At 38.3% G+C, this 26,112-nt stretch overlaps 1 protein-coding gene across 1 annotated transcript in view; it reads left to right on the forward strand.

The window, feature by feature from the left end:
* TACR3 (tachykinin receptor 3) overlaps positions 1-15,631 on the forward strand; it is a gene marked incomplete at its 5' end in the record, with an annotated part of 51,456 nt that extends 35,825 nt beyond the window's left edge. The window contains 2 exons of the mRNA XM_005859641.2: positions 13,454-13,650; positions 15,166-15,631. Of these exons, the coding sequence (XP_005859703.1) occupies positions 13,454-13,650; positions 15,166-15,478 (510 nt within the window). The remainder of the gene's footprint in view (positions 1-13,453; positions 13,651-15,165) is intronic.
* Between the last annotated feature and the right edge of the window lie 10,481 nt (positions 15,632-26,112).

A 26,112-nucleotide genomic window follows, 5' to 3' on the forward strand; every position in this document is an offset into this window, starting at 1 on the left:
GTCTGACAAATTGCCACAAACTTGTGTTCCTTTCCTGTTCTAAGACTAATGCCCATTTCTACATGTTATCCATATTCTCCTGTTCTGCTTTGCTTGCGTAGTTTTTAATGTAAACTTAAGCAGTTTTGTTATGCCCAGATTTCAAGACCCCCAACAGAACCACCAGGGAGCGCCGAGTCTGATGCAAAAGCATAGAGCCTTTATTCAAGCTGAGCTTGGTCCCTCTGCCTCCACTGATGCAGCGGCAGGATGCGAGAGAGCCCTGAGTCTCGAAAAAACAAAGATTTTATAGGGCTTGGGGTCGGGGGGTGAGGGCTCACTCGGACCACTGATTTGGCCGATTCTGGTTGGTTGAGTGAGGGCCGGAGGCTAGTGATGCAAGGGCAGGGTGCAGCTAGGGTCTGGTTACACAAAGACAGAGGGGTGGTCAGCATACTTTTGGCCTTGGGTTTGTTTCCCTTGCATTCCTATTGGCTGAGATAAGGGTAGGCTGAGTAACTGATTCATTCTGTGGCTTTTTCTTGGAAGAGGAGTTAGGGACACAGCTATCAGTCCCGTTCTGTCCTTTCAGTTTTAACTAGGTTATGTGTGAATACATGAAGTACTTACTTATATTCACAATGATACATTGTCTAATAACCCTTTACAAGTCTTCAGTTTAAAAATTAAACTTCATTGAATAATAAGTTCCAATACTGTTAGAGTATACAAAAAAAAGAAAAGGAAAAAATAAGGTGGTTTAAATTAGGTTAAAGTAAATGTCTGTAAGAAATGTGGATATTTTATCACTGGTAAATTCTCAACTCTGTTGTAGAATATTGAACAAAAAATGTACTTTACTCGCCATTGTGTCCTCAGTGCCTAGCATAATGCCTTCTGGGTTGAATGGATAGATAGATAAATGGATGGATGGGCAGATGAATGGAAAAATGAAGGAAAGAATAAGGCTTTATGAATCAATGACCTTCTCATTTTATGCATAAGAAAATGTGCTGTTATGTATGTGATTTGCTAAAGGTCAAAAATCATTAAAAGGGAGAGCCAGTTTTGGAATTTAAGCTTCCTGAGTACTCTGCTCTTCATCCCAGTACAAACAGGAAGACTGAATCTCCAGGTCAAAGGGAATGTCTTCAAGAGTATATTAATAATCTCAGGACTGAACATGAGGTTTACTTTTCTATTACAGAATGAATTAAACTGTTCTTGAAATTTTTCCTTATTTCATTGAATAAAAATATTTCTTCACCTTGCCACAAGAAAAATATATGAGTATTCCTATTGTATAGATTATTGATATAGCATTCCAGTAAACAAATAATTCTAGTAAGTAAAAAGTTTGCATTATACATATGCTACTCATTATAAAATTCCAAATTTCCTCAACATTAAATTATGCTGAGGGGGGGGGGCACCTTCTTTATTACATAGAGGAGAAAACTGCTTCAGTGTTGTGCAGGACTGACTGCATTAGCATCAAATATAAACTGCCTGGTCAAATAATGCTGATCACCGGATGACAGCATCTAGTACACTCCACAGTACACTCTTAGGTGTAAGTGTTGCAAATCTCCATAGAATATTTACTAGCCTAACAAACATTTCCACGAGTCCCCCATTTTGCCCCAGACTCTCAACTGATAAAATCTGCTATAAATGTTTTTTTTTTCTGAAAACAAATTTTTTTTTCCAGAAACCCAAAGAATACACCAAGGACAGGCTTTTCTTTCCCCATGTCCCTTTGGTTGACATCTAGGACACAGGGATTGACATAGTCAAGGGCTGTCTCTGCTGGAAGTAATGAATAATATATGCTCGATTAAGTTAGCTATTTCAGTTACAGAAGCAGCTATCTGAATGACAATGTATAAGTATATGGCTCACCTTGGTTAAGTAACAGAATACAAATAGAAGTCATATGTCATGATATCTGCCACATATGATTTAGAAGTGGATGAGGTGATGAGTGAGGGAAAGTGGAAAGAAGAGTCTATTGATTTTGTTAGAGATGCTACACAAGGTGCCACAGACTAAATGCCTTAAAAAAAGAAATGTATCCTCCTGCAGTTCTTGACGATAGAAGATCAAGGTGTCATCAGGTTGGTTCCTTCAAGGTCTCTTTCCCTGACTTGTAGGTGGCCGTCTTCTTCTAGTGTCTTCATGTGGTCTTCCCTCTGTGTTTGTCTGCATCCTAGTCTCCTCTTCGTATTAGGACACAAGTCTTATTAAATTAAGGTCCATCTATATCAGTGGTTCCCAATCTTTTTTTTTACTATGCCCCACCCAAGCATCTCTAAAATCTTGATGCCCACCTCCCCCCCCGTGACATGTAATTCTTATTATTCAAAAAGTGCACTCCTATTCATGTGGAGAAAGCCTAAAAGGCCATTAACTTGTTCTAAACAAGCTTCCAAAGAACATGGCATCCATGAAAGAGAAAAATAAAAGAACGAAAGGACAGTTGAAGTACTGAGGAAGAAATCACTAAGAAATTTTAAAAAAAAATAATAATACGAAGTGATATGAAAAAGTAGCAAATAAAGTCTTAAATGTATAATAGAGAACTGAAATGCATAAATATGTCACAATATGTATTTATATACCATACATGAGGAACCTAGTACCATAATAAATGTAAAAAAATTCACTATTAATAACTCATTCTTGAATTGCCCCCCTTAAAAATCAAATGGCCCCCCTGTGGGGTGTGTGCTCCACGTTGGGAACCACTGATCTATATTACCTCATTGAAACATAATTAGCTCCTTAAAGACCTATCTCTAGAGATAGTCACATTCTGAAGTACTTGAGGGTTAGGGCTTTACCATATGAATTTTAGGGGGACACAATTCAGTCTATAACAAAGTCATTACTTAAGATTTTTAGAAATGTGTCCCTCTGGTTAAGTCATTTCATAGTTTCTGGTAGCTTCCTGGAGCTAACGAGGATCTCTGCTCTGTTTTGAAGATGTGGGGTCTTGGCAAGTGTGAGTGGTATTAATTGAGGAACTAGGGTGGTGCTTCTCTCCACTCCATTCTGTAACAGTTCATCCTTTAGCTGAAAGGAAATGGAGGAAACTAATTCTCTGTTTGTTTGACTTGGATATTTTCCTTCTTTTTCTCATCCCTCGTTGGCAGTTAGCTACTGAGCCCTTTTCATTTTACTTTCTATTCTAGCTCTTTCTTCATTCCTGCCTTAGAGGAAACAGTTTCTGTTAAAATTATTGCACCTTTCCATTTTTACATAATCTTTGCAGAAATGGACAATGCCATTACTTAAAGTGCCTAGCAGGACAACTTCCTCCCCGCAACATAGTGCCTATAAGTAACTTTTACCCCTTCAGTTTTTTATGATAGCCTGTTCCCAGTAATCTACAGTTTCTATTTGCCATTATTTTTTGTGACCAAGATTTTAGCAAACATCATATATCACTGTTTTTCATTTTTGTGTGTCCTGAATGAAAAATGAATTTCAGTGAGGATTTTGTAAATTAGTTCAAAGGGGGTTTGCCTCTCAGAACTTCATACCCCTCAGGCAATTGTGTGTATGTCTTTTCCTCTTTATCTCCTTCTCCACCTTTCCCCTTTCCTGCTTGCAGTTACCTCCTTAATACATTTCTGTGCTCCAGAAAGACCTTTCACCCACAATTTTTCAAGGCAAATTTAGCACTGTTCCTGCTATTCAAACTGTAGCCCTGTTATTTAAATAATTCCAAACTTGCAAATTCCCATCTATATCTATTCCCTGTCTCAGCAAACAAAATATCCTTTATATACTCAATTTCACTTTCCATCAAGTCAAGAGAGCTTATAAATAGAAAGATAATGTTGTTGTTTTCTGTCACGCTATTTTGCACAAACCCTTTACGTGTGTGATTTTAATTACTTGTTCTAAGTCTTTTCAGATGTCTTTCTGTTACTGATTCATATTTATTTCATTTCTGTAAAGGTTTCAGAGACTTTCCTCTCCTACTTTGCTTAGAGATTAGATCCCAAAAGGACTATGAGTGTCGATACGTCTACATGCTGTATGCAGTGTATTTCCAAATGATTGGGTTTTTCTAATCCTTTGTAGTCCTCCAAACCCTGTCTTTAATCTGTTTTTATTTGGAAATACTTAGAACAGGTGAAATAATACATTGTGAATGCTTCTTACCTTTTTATTCTCAGGTATTAACCTCAGATTATTTCTGCTTCATTATTTCATCATTCTTCAACATGATCTGGCAGCATTTTACAAATCTCTGAAATAGGAATTTCTAAATCCTTTTGCCACAGCCAACTAAGCCTAGATGATGATGATTGTCGCTGACACTTTAAAGAAACACCAGGCCTGCTTCACATGCTAAATCTGTAAAGGAAAAGAGCACCCAAAAGGAACTGAGGATGATGGACAGAATAGCAGTTGCATACCAATGGGAATAGGGACGCCAATATTAATTAGAAGAAGGAAAAAGGTCCTTCAAATGCTACCATGCTGATTAAAAAGCAGAAAATCAGTTAGGAGATAATAATTCCCTTCATATACAGTGCCTTGCTGAAAATTGAAAACTGATCATTGTAAGAAAATAAATGTCTGTTATTTAAGCCACCACACTATATGATATGTTATTATAGCAGCCCAAGCTAAAACAGCTATTATATTTTAGCTATTAAAACATAATTATAATTTTGATAGTTTTCCTCAGATCCCTAAAAGCATCATTTTTAAATAACCTTTATCTCAATGCTGTGAGATTCATCTCATTTTATATATGAGAAAACTGAGACTTAAAGAGGTTAAATAACTTCTGCAAGATCACACAGATAATTTGCTAGAAAAGTTGTGACTAAAACTTATAGCTCCTGGTTCTTCATCCATTCATTTATCACAGCACCATAGTTAACTATATGAAGACTCTTATGACCAGCACTACCTATGACTGCTAAAAATATGACCAGTGTTATAGACTATAATGCACAGTGCAAAATTGTCAATATAATATTAATTTTTGCAATATAGAGAGAATCTGAAGAGAAACTTGATAATGTTCTCTCAGTAGCCTGTATGAGGTTGAAGGTGTATTTTATACAAGCTATCATAGCCCTATGCCCTATATAAGAATGTCAATCATTACTATATTGTTCATGTATTTATTTATTCATTTATTCAAAGGAGGGCCATCCTGTGCTGTGTGTATTCTTCTATGCTATAGAGATATAGGGTAAACAAAACTGATGTGTCCAAGGCCCTCAAAGGATTTACATTCTGGCAGGACACAAAGACTCTCTAGAATCTCTCTATATAAAACCTTAAGCTACTGATCGACGGCTTGACTGCTCAACCGGTAGCTACGACCCACACTAAAAACCAGGGGGCAGATGCTCAACACAGGAGCTACCCTCTACTGGTCAGTGCACTCCCACAGCAGGAGCGCCACTCAGCGGATGGGCGTCAGATGCTGGGCTCATGGCTGGCAAGTCCAGCTGCAATGGCATGAGCCTCTCCTGCCTCTGCGGCAGCGCTACCCAGCGGTAGCAGCAGGCACAGGGGGGCCAGGATGAGCAGGAGCAGAGCGGCACTGGGCCCGGGTTCTGGCTCCTCCCCAGCCTCTTGCTGCTTCGTGCACTACTACATCCCTTGGGGGGATGTCAGACTGCCGGTTTTGGCCTGATCCCTGAAGGCCCAAAACCAGCAGTCCAACATCCCCTGAGGGGTCCCGGATTGCAAGAAGGCACAGGTCAGGCTGAGGGACCCCACCAGTGCACGAATCTGTGCACCAGGCCTCTAGTAACAAAATAAGGACCAATTGTACTCAGAATGCTGAAGGAAATAGAGTAATATGAAAAAAAAAATAACTGCAATGAGGGTCACCTTTAAACAAGGTGATAGCATTAGGGTCACTATTAAACAAGGTGATACCTGCTGGAGAATATATCACTATAGCTGAGCTTTTATCAGTTAGAAGAAATAAAGCCAAAAAAATAAAAAACGAAAGAAAGAGAAAAGACCTGGATGAAGAGCACCCCAGACAGGAAAGACTAGGTGAGCAATGTCTGGAAAGGGAATGTGACTGATACGTTGAAGGATCAGAAACAAGAGTGCTGGAGCAGAAAGAACCAAAGGGAGTATGTGATGGGTGAGACTGGAGAATAAGGCAGGAGAAGCAAAACACAGCAGAAGTTTTAAGCAAGAGTAAGAAGATTTGGTTTTATTTTAGAAAGTCACTTTAACTGCTGTTTGGAAGCAAAGTCCAATTAGGTGGTTATTGCAGTTGCTCAGGAGAAACATAATGATGCTTTCTCAGAGGTTATACCAGTAGAGATGACAAGCCATGAAAAGGCTCAGGCATATTTTGGTGACTTGGCCATTAGGATTTTCCTAGGTATTCAGCGGTTCTCAACCTGTGGGTCGCGACCTCTTTGGTGGCCGAACGACCCTTTCACAGGGGTCACCTAAGACCATCCTGCATATCAGGTATTTACATTACGATTCATAACAGTAGCAACATTACAGTTATGAAGTAGCAACAAAAATAATTTTATGGTTGGGTCACAACATGAGGAACTGTATTTAAAGGGCCAGAAGGTTGAGAACCACTGTAGGTATTGAATGGGGCAGTGAAAATGGGGGAAAGCAAAGAAACAAGCATGCCTTCTAAGTCTCTAACTTCAGGTATTGGAGAGGTGGTGGCGCCACTTACCGAGATTCCCTTCACAGGAAGAAAGTTTTGGGGTGGGGAGATGGACAAGAGAAAGAGCTTGTTTTAAACATGACATTTTGAGATGTCTTTGAGACAGTCACCTATCTGAGGGGCAGCGGTGGCTTAAAGGGGTTCTTTTAAAGTTTTGCTTGTTCATCTGCCACTTGGCTAATTTTCTGGAGTGATGCAGCATCTGCAATAAGACAGTGGGCAGAGCTCAGAGGGATGTGTGAAGTGTGGAGGGTGCTGCAGTGCAGGAGAGAAAGACGCTGTTTTACTCATCTCATTATTCCTTTTAAGACTATGAGAGTTTCAATGCTTTGCCATCCTGGAGGACACATAGCTGGCCAACAGGAGAGGAGCCTGCTCGTTCTTTATGATTTGCAGATTTGTAGCCCTGAAAAGAACACTTTCAGTTTAAAGGTACATGCAGCCCTACGCAGTTTGGCTCAGTGGATAGAGCGTCGGCCTGAGGACTGAAGGGTCCTATGTTTGAGTCTAGTCAAGGGCACATGCCCGGGTTGTGGATGCCATCCCCAGTGGGTGGTGTGCAGGAGGCAGCTGATCAATGATTCTCTCTCATCAGTGATGTTTCTCTCTCTCTCTCCCTCTCCCTTTCTCTCTGAAAATCAATAAAAAAATAATAATAATTTAAAAAATAACAAATAAAAGATAAAAATACATGCAAGGATGAAGAGTTTAGAGTTGGAAAAAAATAAAAACAAATCATAGGGAAATCAGTTGCTAGAAACAAGACAAAGAAGGAGAGGGCCTAGAATAAGCTGTACTTTGTGAACTAAACACAAAAAAATAAAATCACTTAGTTATGGCAAGAGAATTATGGGACTAAATAAATGATATTTAAGTTTTAAAACTCCAATTATTGAAAAAGAATTTGTCACTGTTGAGAAGTGAAGAAATATATCAAAACACAAACAAATATACAAAATACCTAAAGTTCATAAGAGAAAAAAATACACAAGGGTAGTGGAGAGGTCTAGATTAGGGATATAAATTCATGCACTTGAATACCCAAGGATTTACTGTACATAAGAATGTTTTGTTTTGTTTGTTTTTTTGTTTGTTTTTTAATTGTTTTATTGCTTAAACTATTACAAAGAGTATTATATATGTCTACTTTTTTTTTCTCCCCTTGACCTTCCCCTAGCCTCTCATACCCCCCAGTGTCTTGTGTCCATTGGTTATGCTTATATGCATGCATACAAGTCCTTCGGTTGATCTCTTACCCACCCCCTGAACCCTCCCCAGCCTTCCCGCTGTAGTTTGACAGTCTGTTCGATGTTGCTCTGCCTCTGTATCTATTTTTGTTTATCAGTTTATAATGGTCTTAATTATCCATAAGTGAGTGAGATCATGTGGTATTTTTCTTTCATTGACTGGCTTATTTCACTTAGCATAATGCTCTAAGAATGTTTTATTTACATTTACTTCCAGAATCAGCCTCTTCTATGTCTTGACAACACTATTAGAAGAGAAATACATATCTATTAGATTTTTAATTGTAATTGAGCATGCTAAATGAGGAAAGAAGCAAAGCCTATTTCTAAGGATCTTGAGAAGCAGAATGTATACAAAATGAACCTTGGGTAATTAAGAATTAAAGTACCCAGTAACTCTATCTATGAACTTGCCTTTGGGATTTTGAGAAATCACTATACCATTTTGGTTTTAAGTCTCTCATCCATAAAATGGATAAATATTGTGGTCAAGGGTTTGTAATGAAGATTTAATAAGTTCATATATATTCATAAGATTTTTAAATGAATGTAAGAAACACTAAGCCTTTTACTAAAATCTGGAAGCCAGCCCACAAGTCGCTGGGGACCTCACTTGCAGGCCCTCCAACTGCCCTGTTATGGAATGAACACACTCTGGAAATCCAATGTACAGCATAATGACTATAATTAACAATATGGTACTATATACTTGAAAGTCACTAAAAGAGTAAATCTTAAATGTAGTCACCACAAAAAAAAGAGAGATAATTATGTGAAATGGTGGAGGTGTTTGTTAACTAATCCTACTGTGATAATCACCTCATGATATACACATGTATCAAATCGTCATATTGTATTTTTAATTTACATAATGTTACATGCCAATTATATCTCAATAGAGCTAGAACTAAACTTAAATAAATAAAAGGGCTTTGGAAACTTAAAAAAGAATTTTCAGGGGACACAATTCAGTTCATAATAAGCCTAAGTTTTTATCTCTAACCATAATCCCATAACACCAGTTTTTATTCCCTTTGCCTTAATGTACTTCTTTTCTATTTCATCTTGTCTTGCTTTTGATGGCTGCACTCCTTTCTTTTGCTATAGATCGTTGTAAATCTACATACACAAACTCGTGGTTTGGGCTTGACATAATTACTTACAGGTATTGCTCTAAGCTAATGTTATTTAGATACACATCTTGGATTGGGCAACAGTGTTAAATTTCTCAGATAACACTAAAATAATATGCCTATAGGCTCATCTAATTTTGAAATTACTGGCAAAATTCAACTCTTCTGGAACATTGTGCACTTTTTTTCACAGGTGTTACTCCTTAGTTCTTATTTTCTCACTGGGAATGACATTTTTAACCACAGCCTTTGAAACTGAAGCAGCAAAACCCAACCTAAATACCTCAGGAAGTGGTACTGTAGATTTTGATGCTTTTCATTAAAGTTTTTTTTCATATCTTACTCATAAAAATATTTTACTTTGCTAATATGCAGTTAAAATAAACAGGCCTATAATTTTGACCTAAAAAGATATAATTACCACTTGAGAACATTTGGGCTGACAAAAGGTATAGAGAAGTGATAGGGTATGTGTGGTCCATGGGATGGTTCTTCCAATAATATACTCTGAGGAGCTTCTAATCAAAACAAGAAGTTCCTGGTCATGTAGAGTTAAATTTCCATTCAGACATTTTAAAAGAATAAATAATACCCTGAAGACTGTAACTCCTAAACTTATTTTATGGTTGGCAGTATTTTATTTCATTTCCTAGACTGATTTTTTTTTTCTTTTATGTCCCAAACCTCAAAATCATCTATCCTGCACTAACTTAACATGGCAGATAAGAACAGCCGCAGGCATTCCAGTCTAACCTACACAGGGTACAAAAATCAAAGGTCTTTTTTTCCTTTTAATACATGAAGAAAAGGTACCCAAAGCTGCTTCTCACTAAGGATGACATGCATTTCAACCCTGCCTATATAATTAAAATGGATTCTTAACTATGAGAAATAGGCAATGTTACTGCAAGTGCTTCTTCATTTGTCCCACCTCCCTTATTCCTCCTACTGGTAAGTTTCTGTGCCAAGGACAATGGATGGCTGCAATGTCCACATTACCATGAAAAATAAATCCCATTGCCTCAGAAGCTGGATAAGTCTTTCAGCTTCATGAATACCCAATATCAATCAATCTTAAAAGAAAAACATTTAGAATTCTTTTTATTTGAGTAAAGGCCCTAGGGAGAGGAGAGAATGAAGAGGTGTTATTTAATGGGAATAGAGTTTCAATTTCACCAGATGTAACGAGTTCTAGAGATGGATGGTGGAGATGGCTGCACAACAATATTAATTAGTATAACTGGCCCTAACCGGTTTGGCTCAGTGGATAGAGTGTTGGCCTGTGGATTGAAAAGTCCCGGGTTTGATTCTGGTCGAGGGCATGTACCTTGGTTGCGGGCACATCCCCAGTAGGAGGTGTGCAGGAGGCAGCTGATCAATGTTTCTCTCGTATTTATGTTTCTAACTCTCTATCCCTCTCCCTTCCTCTCTGTAAAAAATCAATAAAATACATTTAAAAATTTTTTTAAAAGTTAGTATAACTAAACTTAAAATGATTAAGATGATAAATCTCATATTATATACTAGAGGCCCGATGTGTGAAGATTCATGCAAGAATGGGCCTTCCTTCCCTTGGCTGCCGGCACTGCCTTCGCTCTGGCCGGAGCTTCCTTTCCGCCTTCCCACACTGCCCAGAGGCCCTGAGCGGCTGGGGTGGTGCAGAACGCCTGCATCATCGCCATGGCGACGCAAGTGTCCTGCCTCGCCCCTAGCCGCTCAGCACCTGCGTATGCAAATTAACCTGCCATCTTTGTTGGGTTAATTTGCATACTCCTGATTGGCTGGTGGGCATCTCAAAGGTACGGTCAATTTGCATCTTTCTCTTTTATTAGTGTAGATGTTTATCACAATAAAATTTTGAAAAAAAAGTCAGGGGCTGTTTTATCTTATCTCTAGATACAATAATTTGCACCTAATTAGATTCAAAAGAAAGTCCCAAAAGCTTACTTTATTTTACTGTATCTGAAACTATGAAAGATACTGGGAGCATACTGGATATGATCTACAAAAGCAGAAATCTAAAGTTACAAAAAAGGATTATCGTACTTAATGCAGATCATTTATCAATCTGGCGATACCACTCTTTGTCAACTGGTATTTCCTTTGTTTGCATCTGTTTGCTCAAAATGAATACACAACCTTCTGAAACCCCTGTTTAGCCCCCAGAAAAGTAAGGTTTTATATCTACCTCTTAATCTGCATCTTGATTAAACCATTAACTGTTACCTCGGTGCATACAGAAATCAGTTGTGTCTTCTCTACCTCCTTTTCATTCAAAGGTCCCTATTTGAAATTTTTAAAAATTCACCTTTTCAACAAACTCTACTAAGTGAATAATAAAAATCAGAGCCTGGGATTTATAGATTAGTCTTTTTTTCTAAGATTTGCCTTTTTTTATTTGGCTTATAAAGTTTTTTTTATTTTAATTATAGTTGGTATACAATATTATATTAGTTATATTAGTTTCAGGTGTACACATTGTGATTCAACATTTTTATATATCATAATGTGATTGCCCCACTAATTCTAGTAATCATCTGTCATTGTCAATCAATCTTTATGTCAAGTTGTAATAAAATTTGTCAAGACATGGTGACAGCTTTGCATCATCTCTATCCCACTCTCCTATCTTGCCTAAAAATCTCAGGAGTTTCAAGAACTCTGCCAACTCTCCTGCTTAGCATTTATACCCTGTCTGTGCTAATGCCACTGTCCAGCCATGACCCACACAGGGGAACTGCTCATAGCATTTTCACGTTTATCATTTCTCAAGGTTTGTGCTGCAAAGTACTCTTTTACTTGACAATTTGTGAGGGACAGGATTACAATTTCAATTTAATCATTTCAGCATTTCACAAAGCAAGGCAATTTTTGTTCACTCAAGAGCTTGCTTTTGCATTTACAGGAAACCTGGGGTCCTAAGTTTGATATATCTAAAATCACTTCACAAGATTGTGTGAGCAGAGGCCTATGCCTAGGGTCTTTTAGATTTTTTAAAAAGAAACCTTCTAATAAGTTACTAAATGTTTTGCAACAAGATCCTTAAGACCATATATATGTGAATAATAAGTTTTCTGATACCTCCTGTGCATTTTAACTTAATAAAATTCTGCACATTTACTTTAATTTCCCCATGTTCTAGACTTGGCGATTGGAAGCCACTTTAAAAGACTCTCATAGCCTATGTAGCTCTTCATCTACTAGTATTGTTGGAAAGCAAGTTTACGCTTAGGGAGTTGGTGGTCAGTCTGTACAAAAATATTCATTTGCTGATACTATATTTAACATAGTAGCCTGCACTATGCACATTGTCATAGGTAGTAATAAAATATGGCTCTTACTTCTATTCTACAAATATATGAATAAGAAAGAGGAGAGATAAAATGCAGAACTCTGAACACAGATCTTTAGGGGGAAAATACAATTCAAAGAATTCTGAGAAAATCAAAAAACTTAAATACAAAAGACTTTACATGGTAGAGTCAATGATGACATTCTATGAGCTACTGACCTGGATTTTCAGCTCTGGTGGCCAATTTCTATCAGCTCAGTACTAGTCACCTGATGGTACAGTGATTAGGCCCTTGGGAAAGCTTTGCCTTCCACACTGATCCATTTCATGCTTTGTCTATTTCTAGAATCGTGTCTCTTATGATCTTCAATCTTGCCAGCTTTCATTTGAATCTCCAACTTGTAGTCAAATGACAAGTCCAGCCCTGGCCTGTGGGGCTCAGTTGGTTGGGTGTTGTCCTGTGCACCCACCAAAAGGTTGCTGGTTTGATTCCTGATCAGGGCACATGCCCAAGTTGTGGACTATTTCCCCTGTAGGGGATGTGCAGGAGGCAATCAATCGATGTTTTCCTCACATAGATATTTTTCTCTCTCCCTCTCCCATCCTCTCTCTCTAAAAATCAATTTTAAAAATACTTTTAAAAACTGACAAGCCCAGTGCACAGATGATACATTTTCATAGTTCTAAGGTGCTATATAGGCCATTTATGTCAAGACTCTTTAGTTTGTGTTCTGATCTAACTGTGGGTAAGCCTCAAAATTACTTTAAGATATTCTGAACATTATATTATTTCTAAACTCCCAAAAGAAGTATGAAAAAATTTAGTAGACAGACCTATTAAACCAAATTTGTTTCAGTTTAATTTAGTGCCACCCATTCACTCAGGTTAGGTAAAGATGGAATGGTGACACAAGCATGTTTCCTTGAGATTTATCATAGCAATGTCCCTTTATTACCTCCCATTTAAAAACATATCTTGACTATTCCGTAGGCATGCTATGGATTTAACTGCACTGCCAGGAAAAATATGATTTTCAGGAAGCTATTGAAAGTAATATTTTTCATGACTTTTAAATTTTCCAAATATGACCTTTTCCTTCTTTTCTTCTAGGTTGTAAAAATGATGATTATTGTTGTGGTGACATTTGCCATCTGCTGGCTGCCTTATCATATGTACTTCATCCTCACTGCAATCTATCTACAACTAAATCGGTGGAAATACATCCAGCAAGTCTACCTGGCGAGCTTTTGGCTGGCCATGAGCTCGACCATGTACAATCCCATCATCTACTGCTGTCTGAATAAAAGGTAAAAACAAAATTGCCCAATGCCAGTTTCTTGTCCCTCCTGGCATCACTGGAAGCATATAATGTTGTTCCAGCTTCTTGGTGTGAATTTAAAATGGAAAAATTCACTGAGAGGAGCACAGAGCTGGATATTTTTCTAGACTCTCCCCTATTACATAAAATACCTCACCCTCAAAACAATGCTCTCAGAGAATCTAACCGGGCAGTTTTTATAGGGGCCAAATCCTCCCTCCAAGCCTTTCATAGTTGTATATGCCAAGGAAAAAGGGATGCACTCATGATGAAGAGGGGGAGCTGAAGATGTGCTCAGGTCCTCAAAGAAATGAAGATACTTCATAGGCCTGCACAGATGATGGCATATGTGAGTGTACTCTACTAAAAGGGGTGTTTTGTAAATAAACTTGTAAATGGAAGATGTTGCTGTGAGTGTGATAGAGGCAACAATACAGACAAGGGGAATTCCAATCTACCTTCCTGCATAAGGAGCTCAGTGAATAAGAGAGGGTGCACCATGGGAATGGGTTGTGAAGAAGTTGAGGTGGTCAGGGAAAATCTATTTTTTAAGTGAAGTTAAAAAAAAAAGGAATATTTACAGTTAAATTTAAGGCTAGAAAAAAAATTAAAATGTGGTTTCCAGGTAAAAATCACCTAAGTTGTAAGGTCAGCACATGGATGAGTGGGGTTAATTTCATAGGACCGATAATTTCCTTAATAAACCAATGCGTTTTGAGCTACTTTGAGCACAAGGAGAAACGGAACTTCATCTAAGTAATTTAGATGAGCTAAATTCTGAGCTCTCTTTCCAACTGTGCCTCCACCACACTGTGCCTTAAGTTTGTTAAATACTTAATTCTTACTCTTTTTTTACTCATTGCATAAGCCACATATCAATTCAAGCCACCCTACAAGCAGCACCTCTTTTTTTGATCAACTTCATTTAATAGTTTACAAAGCCAAGGATTTTACACTTTCACATGTGATTAGATAAAAACCATCATGATTAGGGGGCATTTGAGATCTTGCTCCCTGGTACATGTTGTCAGTTTGGCTCAAATAAACTCTTCTAAAAATAAAAATAAAAAAAACACCCATCAAGTTTAGCAACTAATTCTAACACTAAATAAGACTTTAATTTATAAATGTGTAATTATGACTGAAAAAAGCTGTTTCCAAATATGTCATATTTAAGTGCCTTAAGTGGCAAGACTAATTCAATTGCACTTATGGAAATGTATACAATTATTGAAGAAATGTACACTGTTTCTTTGTTATATTGATTACCTGTCCTTTTACTCTTTGATTACTTGCTTCTCCTTGACGGTATATTAAGATTCAAAGCAAACAAGAAGAACTTAAAAGACTAGTACCAATGCTGTGGCCTAAATTCTAATAGTGTGACTAGAAAATCAGATTAAAACACTGAGTTGGCTAAATGCCTTACCTAGGGCTTTCTGTGGCAGTGAAAGAAATTTCCTCTTGAAAACATGACTCTTTCTCCCTGTGGCCCACTTCTCAGGTTTCGAGCTGGCTTCAAGAGAGCCTTTCGCTGGTGTCCTTTCATCGAAGTGTCTAGCTATGATGAGCTGGAGCTCAAGGCCACCAGGTTCCACCCCACCAGGCAAAGCAGCCTGTACACGGTGACGAGGATGGAGTCCGTGACAGTGGTGTTTGACCCCAGCGACTCTGTCAACGCCAAATCCAGCCAGAAGAAGAGAGCGACACCAAGAGACCCAAGCTCCAATAGCTGCTCCCGCAGGAATTCCAAGTCCGCCTCCACCACCTCCAGTTTCATAAGCTCACCCTATACCTCCGTGGACGAGTGTCCCTAAATCCATTCCCTGAGGTGAGAGGGTGAGGCCACCGTGGTGGCAGCCTAGGCCCCTTTCTCCTCACCATGTATCAGTCCTGTCCTGCCTACTCTCCCGAAAGAGAGGGCAGTTTTTAGGCAGAGATGCTTCAGTAGGGAAAGGTAGCATATAAATATCACAAAGACATTACTAGGATATTTGCCTCCCTCAAAAAGAAAACGGGCTTTAAATTCATCCTTTGAAAATTCTAAATTATTATATGTAACAAACTGAAAAATACTTGTAAAGTGCTTTGTTTTTCATTTAAAACTTATAATATACATTAGTGAAACTAAAGTGACATATGATTTTTCCAAAAGATTAAAGAAGCTTTCAAATGCAATGTTGTGAGTGAATACAATCAAAATCTATATAAAATAAAACAACTTCATCTATAGCTATAACAGAAAAAAATGTTAAGTGACTAATTTTTCCACTAGAATAATGGAAAAATAACCTCAAAGAGTAGAAATTGATGAGCATTTTTTTTCTCAAGAGAACACATTTTATAGAATGATTTAAAATTTTTAATTTAAAAATTTAAGATTTAAAATTTATCTCCTTGAAATGTAACTGAAAAGGAAATCTGTCAAATCACTAAGCAGCTACATGTCATTCTCTTTATTTTTTTCTGAGAAAGTTGCTTCAAAAGAAAAATAATAATCATTTACTCCTTGACCATTACATATTTTAAAGTGCCAAACTAAGAAGAGTCAAAATTGAACCTTAAAATGACAAAGCAAATTCCTATGGTACTCTTTATTTTATTTTTCATAAATACTTAAGATGAAAATTTTATTTAACATATTGGGGTGACATTGGTTAATAAAATTATATAGGTTTCAGGTGTACAGTTCTATAATACATCATCTGTATATTGTATTGTGTTTAACACCCCAAGTCAAGTCTTCTTCCATCACTATTTATTCCCCTCTTTACCCTCTTGTACCTCCCACCCCCACTTTCCCTCAGCAATCACCATATTGTTGTCTCTGTCCATGTGTAGATTATAAAACACTAAACATGCCTTCTAATGAAGAAGGGAAGAATCTTATTTATCTTTGAAACTGCCTACCAATTTTTAGGCAAGAATTAAAAATACTAATTCATAGTTACGATGGCAAACAGGAGCATCTATCTACTCCAAAGGAAAGTGTGTTTCTCCTCCATAACCCAAGGAAAAAGTTTAAGGTGAACATCAACTTTATAAATTGTACAGACCTTTACCTCTCCTCTCTTCCCATTGAAGAAAAGAGTGAGGGCTGTAGGAAAATATCATAATATATGCTTAAAGGCAAACCCTTAAGAAATATACAAATATACATACCAGTAAATCAAGCAAGATGTAGAAAGGTGAATCATCTATTACAATAGAAAGCCAGACAATAGTTTGGATGCATATGAACTAATACCCAGCAAACAAATAAAATACACACCTTCCCACAGAGAGAGCTTTCCTTATGTTTGCTTAGATATTTCAGAAATACCTTTTCCCCCTAAAGAAATGAGCTAATGGTCCTAAAGAAGCATCTATCCTATATAATAAAGAGCTAATATGCAAATGGTTGTCACGCCCTCACACCCTCGGGCCAGGGCTGGGGGACCTGAGGCCTCGCCCCCCACCTAGCAGGGCTTGACAGGGGACCTAAGGCCATGCCCCCCCTGGCGCCAGGGCCAGGGGACCTGAGGCTATGCCCCCCCCCCCCCCCGTGAGGCTTGACGGAGGGGGGGCCAGCCTGGGCTGGGTCTCTCGCGATTCCAAGGCACATGTGGGGGGGTGGGGACTTGACTCTGGGTCCCGTGGCGTGCCCCAGACTCTGACAGGAGAGAGATTTTCATATACATTTTACTAATTTTCTTTCATCTCTGACACTTCTATTATAGAGAAAGGGCAAATAGTAATATTAAAATATTTCCTCTAATTAACTGTCTTTTAATGTGCATGAATTTCGTGCACCAGACCACTAGTTTTACTATAAGAAAAATACACTGACACATTTCTGAGAGCCATAACAAAATAAGATACACCATTAAGTGTGAAATTTATCTTCCGGACATCAGTGCTTATAAATCATCTTTCCTTGAATTAGAGATATTTTCAATCCTGCTTAAGAAAGCAGAAACCTTCTAAGAACTTGAAAATAATCATTTGTATTTTTAAAGCTATCAAGCTAAAATAATTACCTGTAACACTTTATAGAATTGTTATGCCTTCATCAATATAGAACCCACTATTTGCTTGTTGAAGAACAAGATTAAAGCAATTATTCAAGAGCAAATCGTGGTCTTTTGCTGCCAAGACATTACATTTTCCAATCATCCTCTTTATTTTGGACCCCAAACTAGAAATATCTAATTGTTATACTGTGTTAAAAGTCTAAACAACCCTACTATATGTGTTTAAGCTGAATTTCTTCTGATTACACCAATAAGCAGACACACATACATACAGACACATTTGAGTGTGCAGACACATACATTTTAATGTATGTAACAAATTCAAAGAACTAAATTATAAATTGAATGCTGAAATAGTCAATGATTATTAGAGTTGCCACAATACTCAGTAAACTGAAGTTTGCATGCTTTAGATAAGCAAATGTATTACTATTTAGCATCTAATTGTTGAATGTAATGCTTTTAAATGTTCACTTCAAAAAAATGTAAATGTTTATGCTTATCATACAATGTGAAAGTGTCAAGAAAAAAGCCTAATATTTTAAAGTACACATTATCCTCTCAAATTTGTGAATGATTATGGGACTAGTGTTAATGAATCCTCTCTGATACACGGGGCCATATCCAACTATAGAATGCAAATGTAAAGTGTGGCCCTCAGAGTCCATGTGGTCAGTCACCAGCAAAATACATTTGAAAAACAATTCTTGGCCTTCACACATGCTAGAGAAATTCAATATAATTTGTTAAGACATCTAAGGAAAAATTTGCTCCAGTCATCCATATTGTTTGTTTTCTTTTCTTTCTTTCTTTTTTTAGTAGATTTGTTGTTTTATTTACCAAGTATCGCCCTTCTAGAATGACAGAAATACCTAAGGTCCAGACAGTATCTTTTAAAATATATTTCAGAAAAAGACTGACATCATTCACTCAATACTTGTGACTCTTAAACCAAGACTTATAAAATAATTTTTTAAGTTCAAAATTTGAAAAATAATAACAATAAAATAAGTGAATACACTACAAAACAGGTGAGATTTTATCCTTTTTGTATGAATTTTGTGACTGAGAATTATAGAATAATACACATGGAAATCAGCTTCAGTAGGTGTCACTTTAAATAAGGCTATGCCAATGTTTTCATGTTTGTCAGGGTTTGGAAAAATTTGCATCCAAAATTCACCCTACCCTCTGATATTAATGTTCACTGTGAATCTTTTTTATTATTTATAGGCAAAGACTGGCTAGAAATACTAGGCAGATAGTTACAATGTTCTAAGATATTTTTGGATTTAGATCAGCTGAAAAAAAATGCACACTATTTTGAAAGAAATCTGAAAGAATAAAAAAAGCTTTGCATTGCTTTGGATATTCTCTTTTTGAAAGATAAAAATTAATAAATAGTAAACATTGTATTTTCAGTATTTTGCCCCTGGACAAAGTGTTTTTGAAATTACCTGCATGGGGAAAAATTAAAGTAAACATAAGTATTATAGAATCCAAACTAACATCACCTGGCTTTTAGCTAGCATTATTCATTCCTCTCCCAACTTTATGCTGGTGACATTTCTGACCCAGCAGCCAAATTCATATTCTTTTCCAGATACTTTCAATCTCTTCTAAACAGAGATCCTCCCAAGTTTACAGTGAACTTCACCCTTACAAAGCACACAGAAAAATGCAAAGAAACTTGGTATCATAACTCAGAAGCACAAAATGAATGTGAAAAGCAATGGTGGCAAGCTCATAATTTGATTTTTGTTAATTCAGGATTTTATCAGAAAACTTCTGATTAGTGTCTGATAAGCTATTTCATCAACTACAAAGGTGGGAGAGTTACAACAACTGCTCACCCTTTTCACAGGAACAATTTGAGTTCCCACTCGTTGTTGATAGTGTGCCAAAAATAAGGCAATCAAGCATGACACTGGCCATATAGAATAATAATGTAATAATTTCCCCCAGGGCCAAGCAGGGATGGAGAATAATGTTCAGTAGTTCTGTACAAGGTCACTAATTACGTGTTGTAAAATAGCTTGGCAAAAATTCTTTGAATATAAGAAATAAATGTACATAAAGTTTGTAGCTAGTGAATAAAGTATCTTTGAGTTGTGGTAATTCTACTGAAACGGTTTAATACATTCATACCCTTTGTATATGTGGTATATGTGACAGATACTTTTTTTTTCTCTTTAAAAACATTAAAAAGGATATTAAAAGTGAAAGCATCCCTAATATTTTCTTACTGGCTAGCAAAACATGCTATGGAGGGTGCTATCTTGTCTAAACACAATCACTCAACCATCCCTCAAGACTATTGTGCTTTCATCCTTATTTTTTCTCACAAAAATGTCTAATTTTCCTAAGTTACCCTTATTTGAAAAAATTATGCAGAGTAAAGGCATCAAAATGTAGAGATACATTTTGTTCAGGGAGCAGGAGCAGGTGAATTGGCATGCAGAGTTGAAAGTGCATATAGTTGAACACAGAGCATAGCATTTTAGAGCTATGGCATCAGGGCTATATCCACCCACAGACTTGAGTTACCATCTGAGTCCCACCGCCTGCCAGCTGAGAGACCTGGGCCAAGTGATTCTCTGCTCTGAGCCTCTTTTAACTCATCAAAGAAAGAGACAAAATATTAATTTCTTTAAGTGCTGGTGTGAGAATTGAATACTGTAATGCATAAATGGGCCAGAGACAAACAGTAAGTAAATGCCCTAAAACATCATTAGTATCATTGTGTGCATGGGGAGAACATTAGAGAAACCTTTATCATCTGTCCCCATCCAAAGCTCTTTGAGGGGCATATGCAGCATTGTAGCATCCTATCACTTAGGCTTGGGCTGCTTTCAGAACCCAAACAAGAGCTCATGGATTCTGTGTGATTGGTCTGGGAATTTGTTACCTGGCACTGGGCCCTGGGCCCTGAGTAAGAAAAGCTATATAGGTGAAAAGTTAAAAATGGCCAATTCAGCCCTAACCGGTTTGGCTATGGATAGAGTGTTGGCCTGCACACTGAAGGGTCCTGGGTTTGATTCTGGTCAAAAGCATATACCTCGGTTGCAGGCTCATGTGGGAGGCAACCAATCGATGCGTCTCTCTCTCTGTCTATCCCGTTCCCTACCACTCTCTCTAAAAATCATCGAAAAATATATCCTAGAGTGAGGATTAACAATAACAAAAGAAAAGGCCAATTCAGAGGAGTGGCTGTGGAGATGTGAAACTAAGCTCACTTCTCAGGAAAGATACAGCCATCTTAGGTTAAAGAATAAGAAGATAATAGATGAAAGCAGATATTTTTTCTTTTTGGGTTCCCTTGGCAGCATCACTGACTGATCTCTCAATGCTTCTCCCCCCCCGGCCCCGCCCCCGAGCTCTGAGGAAGAATAAATAGGGACAATTACATCTCACGGGGCAGCAACGACCCACACTGCCTATGCATTTCCACCAGTTACCACCCCACTCAGAGATAAGCCACGCATCCCTTACCCTGTTATACCAACTCATTCTAAAGGGGAAAAGAGAAAGAAGCAGCATATCTTTACCAGCCCACCAAATATCCAAAACATCAGGAAATCCTCTAGCCCAGTGGTCGGCAAACCGCAGCTCGCGAGCCACATGCGGCTCTTTGGCCCCTTGAGTGTGGCTCTTCCACAAAATACCACGTGCAGGTGCGCACATACAGTGCGATTGAAACTTCGTGGCCCATGAGCAGAAGTCAGTTTTCAGCCTGGGTGAGTCTATTTTGAAGAAGTGGCGTTAGAAGAAGTGGGGGGTGTCGGTCGTCGGTCCGGAAGATCCAGTCGGGCGCCGAGAGACGAGGCGCAGGCGGGCCGCGGGATACGCAGCGCGGGGGGAGGCGCCAAATATCAACAGTACTTAAACTATATAGGTAGGTTGATAACAATGTATCTACCTATATAGTTTAAGTTTAAAAAATTTGGCTCTCAAAAGAAATTTCAATCGTTGTATGTTGATATTTGGCTCTGTTGACTAATGAGTTTGCCGACCACTGCTCTAGGCTCTTAAAAGATTCCCGATGTTCTGCTGATTCACACTTTATTCCCTGATCCAAGCCACCAACATCCCCTGCCTGGATTGTTGCAATACCCTCCATCCCGTCCTTTCCCTAAAGTTGATTCTCAATAAAGCAACCAGAGTGATGCTTTTAAAACAGCATTGCATCATATCTCTCATCTGCTCAAAACCCTCTCATGGCTTCATGATGTGGGATCCAGGGAGCCATCAACATTGCCTTCTCCCTTGGCATGCCACATGCAGCCAAGCAAGCTTCACTTTCTGGTACTGCCTGTTCCTTTTGTTTAGAATGTAGGCCACCAACATAGTTACATGACAGATTCCATTTTCTTCAAATCTTTTCCCCGTGAGGCTTACCCTGATTACCTTACTTAATATCACCAATCCTCACTCCCACCCCAAACTATTCCTCCCGGTCCTCTATTCAGCTCTATTTTTCATAGCATTTCTCATTTTCTAAAATGTGGCGAGCCAGCACGGCCATGGCATACTCAGCCCCAGGGCGCCTTATGTGCCACGTCAGCTCAGCCAGGTTCAGTGACCCTGAGAGGGGATGGTGAAGGATGGAGAAAAGACAGACAAGAGAATGAGCTGGGTCTGGGTGGGACGCTGCTCCCGGATGGAGAGACAGCGCCTCGAACTACAAGCCGTGTCTTTATTTTATAGTCAGATTCCACGAGGCAAAGTAAGGGCATGGTCAAGAAGTTTACAACATTCTCGTGGGTTTCAATCCTACTCAATTACATGCACCTGAACTCTATCAAGCCCACGTCACTCAGGCACGTGGGACCACAGGTTCGGACCATAGGTTCAAGCTTACAAGTATAGCTGTTGGCTATAACCGTGCTGGGAGGGCTCTGCCCTCCAAGCTGGGACTTGCACGTGGCCATGAAAGGACTGTGCCCTCTCATTAGTCCGAGGCTTGAACCTGTCCAAACACTGTAGCCGCTCTCCACATTAAAATAACATATAATTTATGATTCATCATATTTATTACTTATTCCCCTGAACTGATATAGAAGCTCTATTAGGGAATGGGGGTCATTCAATAGTTATTAAATAAATGGGAAAAAATGAGTTTTTATGTAAGGTATCATGGAGATTGAAGTTCTTCATATATCTATCATTTCTCAATGTCAGAGTATGTCAGCTATTTTCCAGCTGTATCACCACCAAGCCCCCTTGTATACCACTCTTCTCCATAATATCAGCGATGGGACTTCATGAAAAACACTCTCCAGACTTCCTTGTTACCTGACTTTTCTGCTAGGTTCTGTAATGGGAGTCACTAGAGGGAAATCAGAATGTAGATGGAGAAAAACTTTGGTAAGTGACATTCCAGCAACAGCAAACCATTGACACCTACCACTAGCTCTTTCAACACCCCCTCCCCGCCCCCCCACCGGCACTAACTTTCCATGCCCTTCCAAGGTAATGGTAATAAATGTTCTGTGTCCCCTTAGCAATCAGATTACCACCACCCCACATTTCCTCACCTGAAGGCCTATGACACCTTCATAAAGATGCAAGCATCAGCCCTCTGAGGTCCCCTCTCTGGATTCTCAGTCTAGCGATATCTTATCTTTCTTTTTTATATCCAAGCACTCCATACAATAACTGTTGTCTCCAAGTGCGAATCTTTGGGTTGCCTCAACACGCTTTTATTTTGCTTTTTCAGGCTTCTAACATTTATGGAAACAAAAATCTCTGCTTGAAATACCTAAGATTATTGACATTTTTCTAACTAGACCACTGACTAATACAGTGCTTGATACCAGGAGTGGTCACAGGGCATTCTAGTTTATTTTAACTCTTTGATCTTGAGCACTCTCTGAACTCCTAACCAAAGGAAAATTAGGCATTGATCATCAATAACATGCAGTGTAACCATGGTGACTTAAATTGTCACCTGTGGGTACTTGGGATGAAAGGCCACTGCACCACCCTCACTGGATGGGTTTCCCTGCAGCTCTGCTGCTTTGCTTCACTAGCTTTCAATCCAAAGCACGGGCTAGGTTGGCTGCATGGATTGGTGCGGCCTAGGCTGTGTGCTTGCCCGTAGCTCCCAGACCGGCTGAAAATAAGTGTTAGGTTTAGTACTTCTAAAATGGGAGGCAGAATCTGCTTCATAAGGTGGAAATTCCCCCAAACATGGGTGTTGGGTGTTCAGAAAGAATGGCAGATGTCTGTTTTAGTTGCCTTGAGTAAAGAAAATATATCTAAATGTTACAATTTTCCTTTTGTGTGTTTGTTAGCCATATTTTTCATAATAAGCACGTACTGCATAAGTAACAAATTTTAAATAGCTTTATTCTGAGGAAAAGCAAGAAGCTTTCTGTTTTATCTGAATTCACAGGAAATATCTCCATTTTTTTCAAGCTTACTATGGCAATGCTTTGCAAATATGAAAAACAATAGCTATGGGGTTGTTAAAGGTTAGAATATTTGGCTATTGTTAGGCAGATGATATCACAACTAGGAGAAATTAACATAATTACTCTCTAGATATAATGTCATATTCATAAAGGCACTGTATAAATTAAAAAACAAAAACTCCTGTGTCTGACAAGCCAAACAAGCAATGATGAATGGTCTAATCTACTGCTAAAGAACTTGAATCTCTGCCTGTTCTGAGATTTCAAGAAAATGTGAAGACCTATTTTAATTAACTTACATTTTATTACCAATGAAAATTTTTTTCAGTGTATAACAAGATGCTCACAGTTCATTCTAAAATGTACAGAAAGGGCTAGAGAATAGGATCCTAGTTTATGAATGAAAGGCATCAGAATATTGTCCTATGTTCTAACTCAGAATTTTTACTAGTACCAGATGTCTCAATTGTTGGACTCCCTCTTTCTCTAACCTCTAAGTACCCTAAGGGTGGATCTGTGTGGGCAGTCCTAGGTGGTCTAAGAGGACAAAACCATTGCAATGAATGCAAACCTTGAGCATGAGCTTATGCACCAGGCTAAGAAAAGCACTAAAACACGCAAAGCTTTACCTTTGTGTTCCTAAAAGGCAGACCCAGAAAGTACATGACCCTTTATTTAGTAGAGCAACATTAAGACTTAGATATGCAAAGACAGTTGGCAGGATGCATGGTTAAATAAAGCAATTTCAAAATATGCAATCATAATAGCAACAAATTCTGAGCACCCCAAAAGCCACTGTAAACCTGAACTAGGCAAGGAGAAGCCACTTGGAACAGACCTGGTGTGGGTCCAGTGGGGACCTAGAAACAGTGAAGAGGCATATGAGGATTTTAAGCAAGATAAACTGACTCCAAAAATGTTGGGTACTAGGGAAAGAACCCAAGCAAGTCAAAGACAATTTTGCATACTTAAAATATGTTTATATATTCAAAGAATTGATGCTAAAATGCAAATCTTTGCAAATATGGCTAATTCCTAAAAAATGAAAGGATTTAGTGGAGAATAAACTTCCCCAGCTTACACAATGAAGGCAAAAAAGGAGCACACATGTCCCAGACAACACACTTTACCATTTTATTTCAAGGTCTTGGATGTACAGGTCAAAATAACACTGTTACTTTTCTTAAGAATAGTCACACAGGCTAATGTGGCCCAAAAATGTGAAATTTGCCTCCCAAATGTGAAATTATTGTAAAATAATCATTACAACAATTTTTTTTACCAATTATGCAGAAGATTTCTTTAATATTCACCAAGGTAGACCCTGCAACTCCCCAGGAATTCTATCTCATCCCACTTCATCCCTTCATGTTGCTTCCTATCCATCCCATCCATCCAGCACCACCCCTGGCCAAGTCAGGGTCTGCTTTTATCCTACCTTTACACTATCCCAAGGTGGGTCTGCAACACCAACAGTGGGAATGGCACAGAGATAGTTGTCTGCAAATGTGAAAGCTTTAAGAACATGGGGGGCAAATGATTCCTCCATGCTACAACCTAAAGAACAAGGTGATAGCATGGCAAACGTAGATCCACGATGAATTTACTAAAGTTGATAGCTTAACTACCTCAACAAAAAGAAACTGACCAATCGTTTAAAAAATCAGATGTGCTATTCATTTAAAGACAAAACTTGAAAATAGTCTCCACATGTTTTTCCTCACATGTAATCAATTCAGTCACCAATAAATAAAAGTTAAGTGATTTCTTTTGAACATTTGACTTTTAAGTACCAAACATATATTTGCATTAATTTAAGTAATGATCAACTAAATGCATGATGCCCAACATGTATAATATCTGAAAGAGTTTATTTCTCACATGAGACCCATAAGTAGAATTCCTGCGTTAAGAGAATGCGGTTCTCCAACTCTGAGTCAATGAACAGGACTCTTCCCCCCTGTAAGTTCATTATCTTCAAAATCTAGCTTCCAATGTGAGTGTGCTTTCTTGACTCAAGGC

This window comes from Myotis brandtii, unplaced genomic scaffold (genome assembly GCF_000412655.1).
Source record: "Myotis brandtii unplaced genomic scaffold, ASM41265v1 scaffold1288, whole genome shotgun sequence".
Taxonomy (NCBI): domain Eukaryota; kingdom Metazoa; phylum Chordata; class Mammalia; order Chiroptera; family Vespertilionidae; genus Myotis; species Myotis brandtii.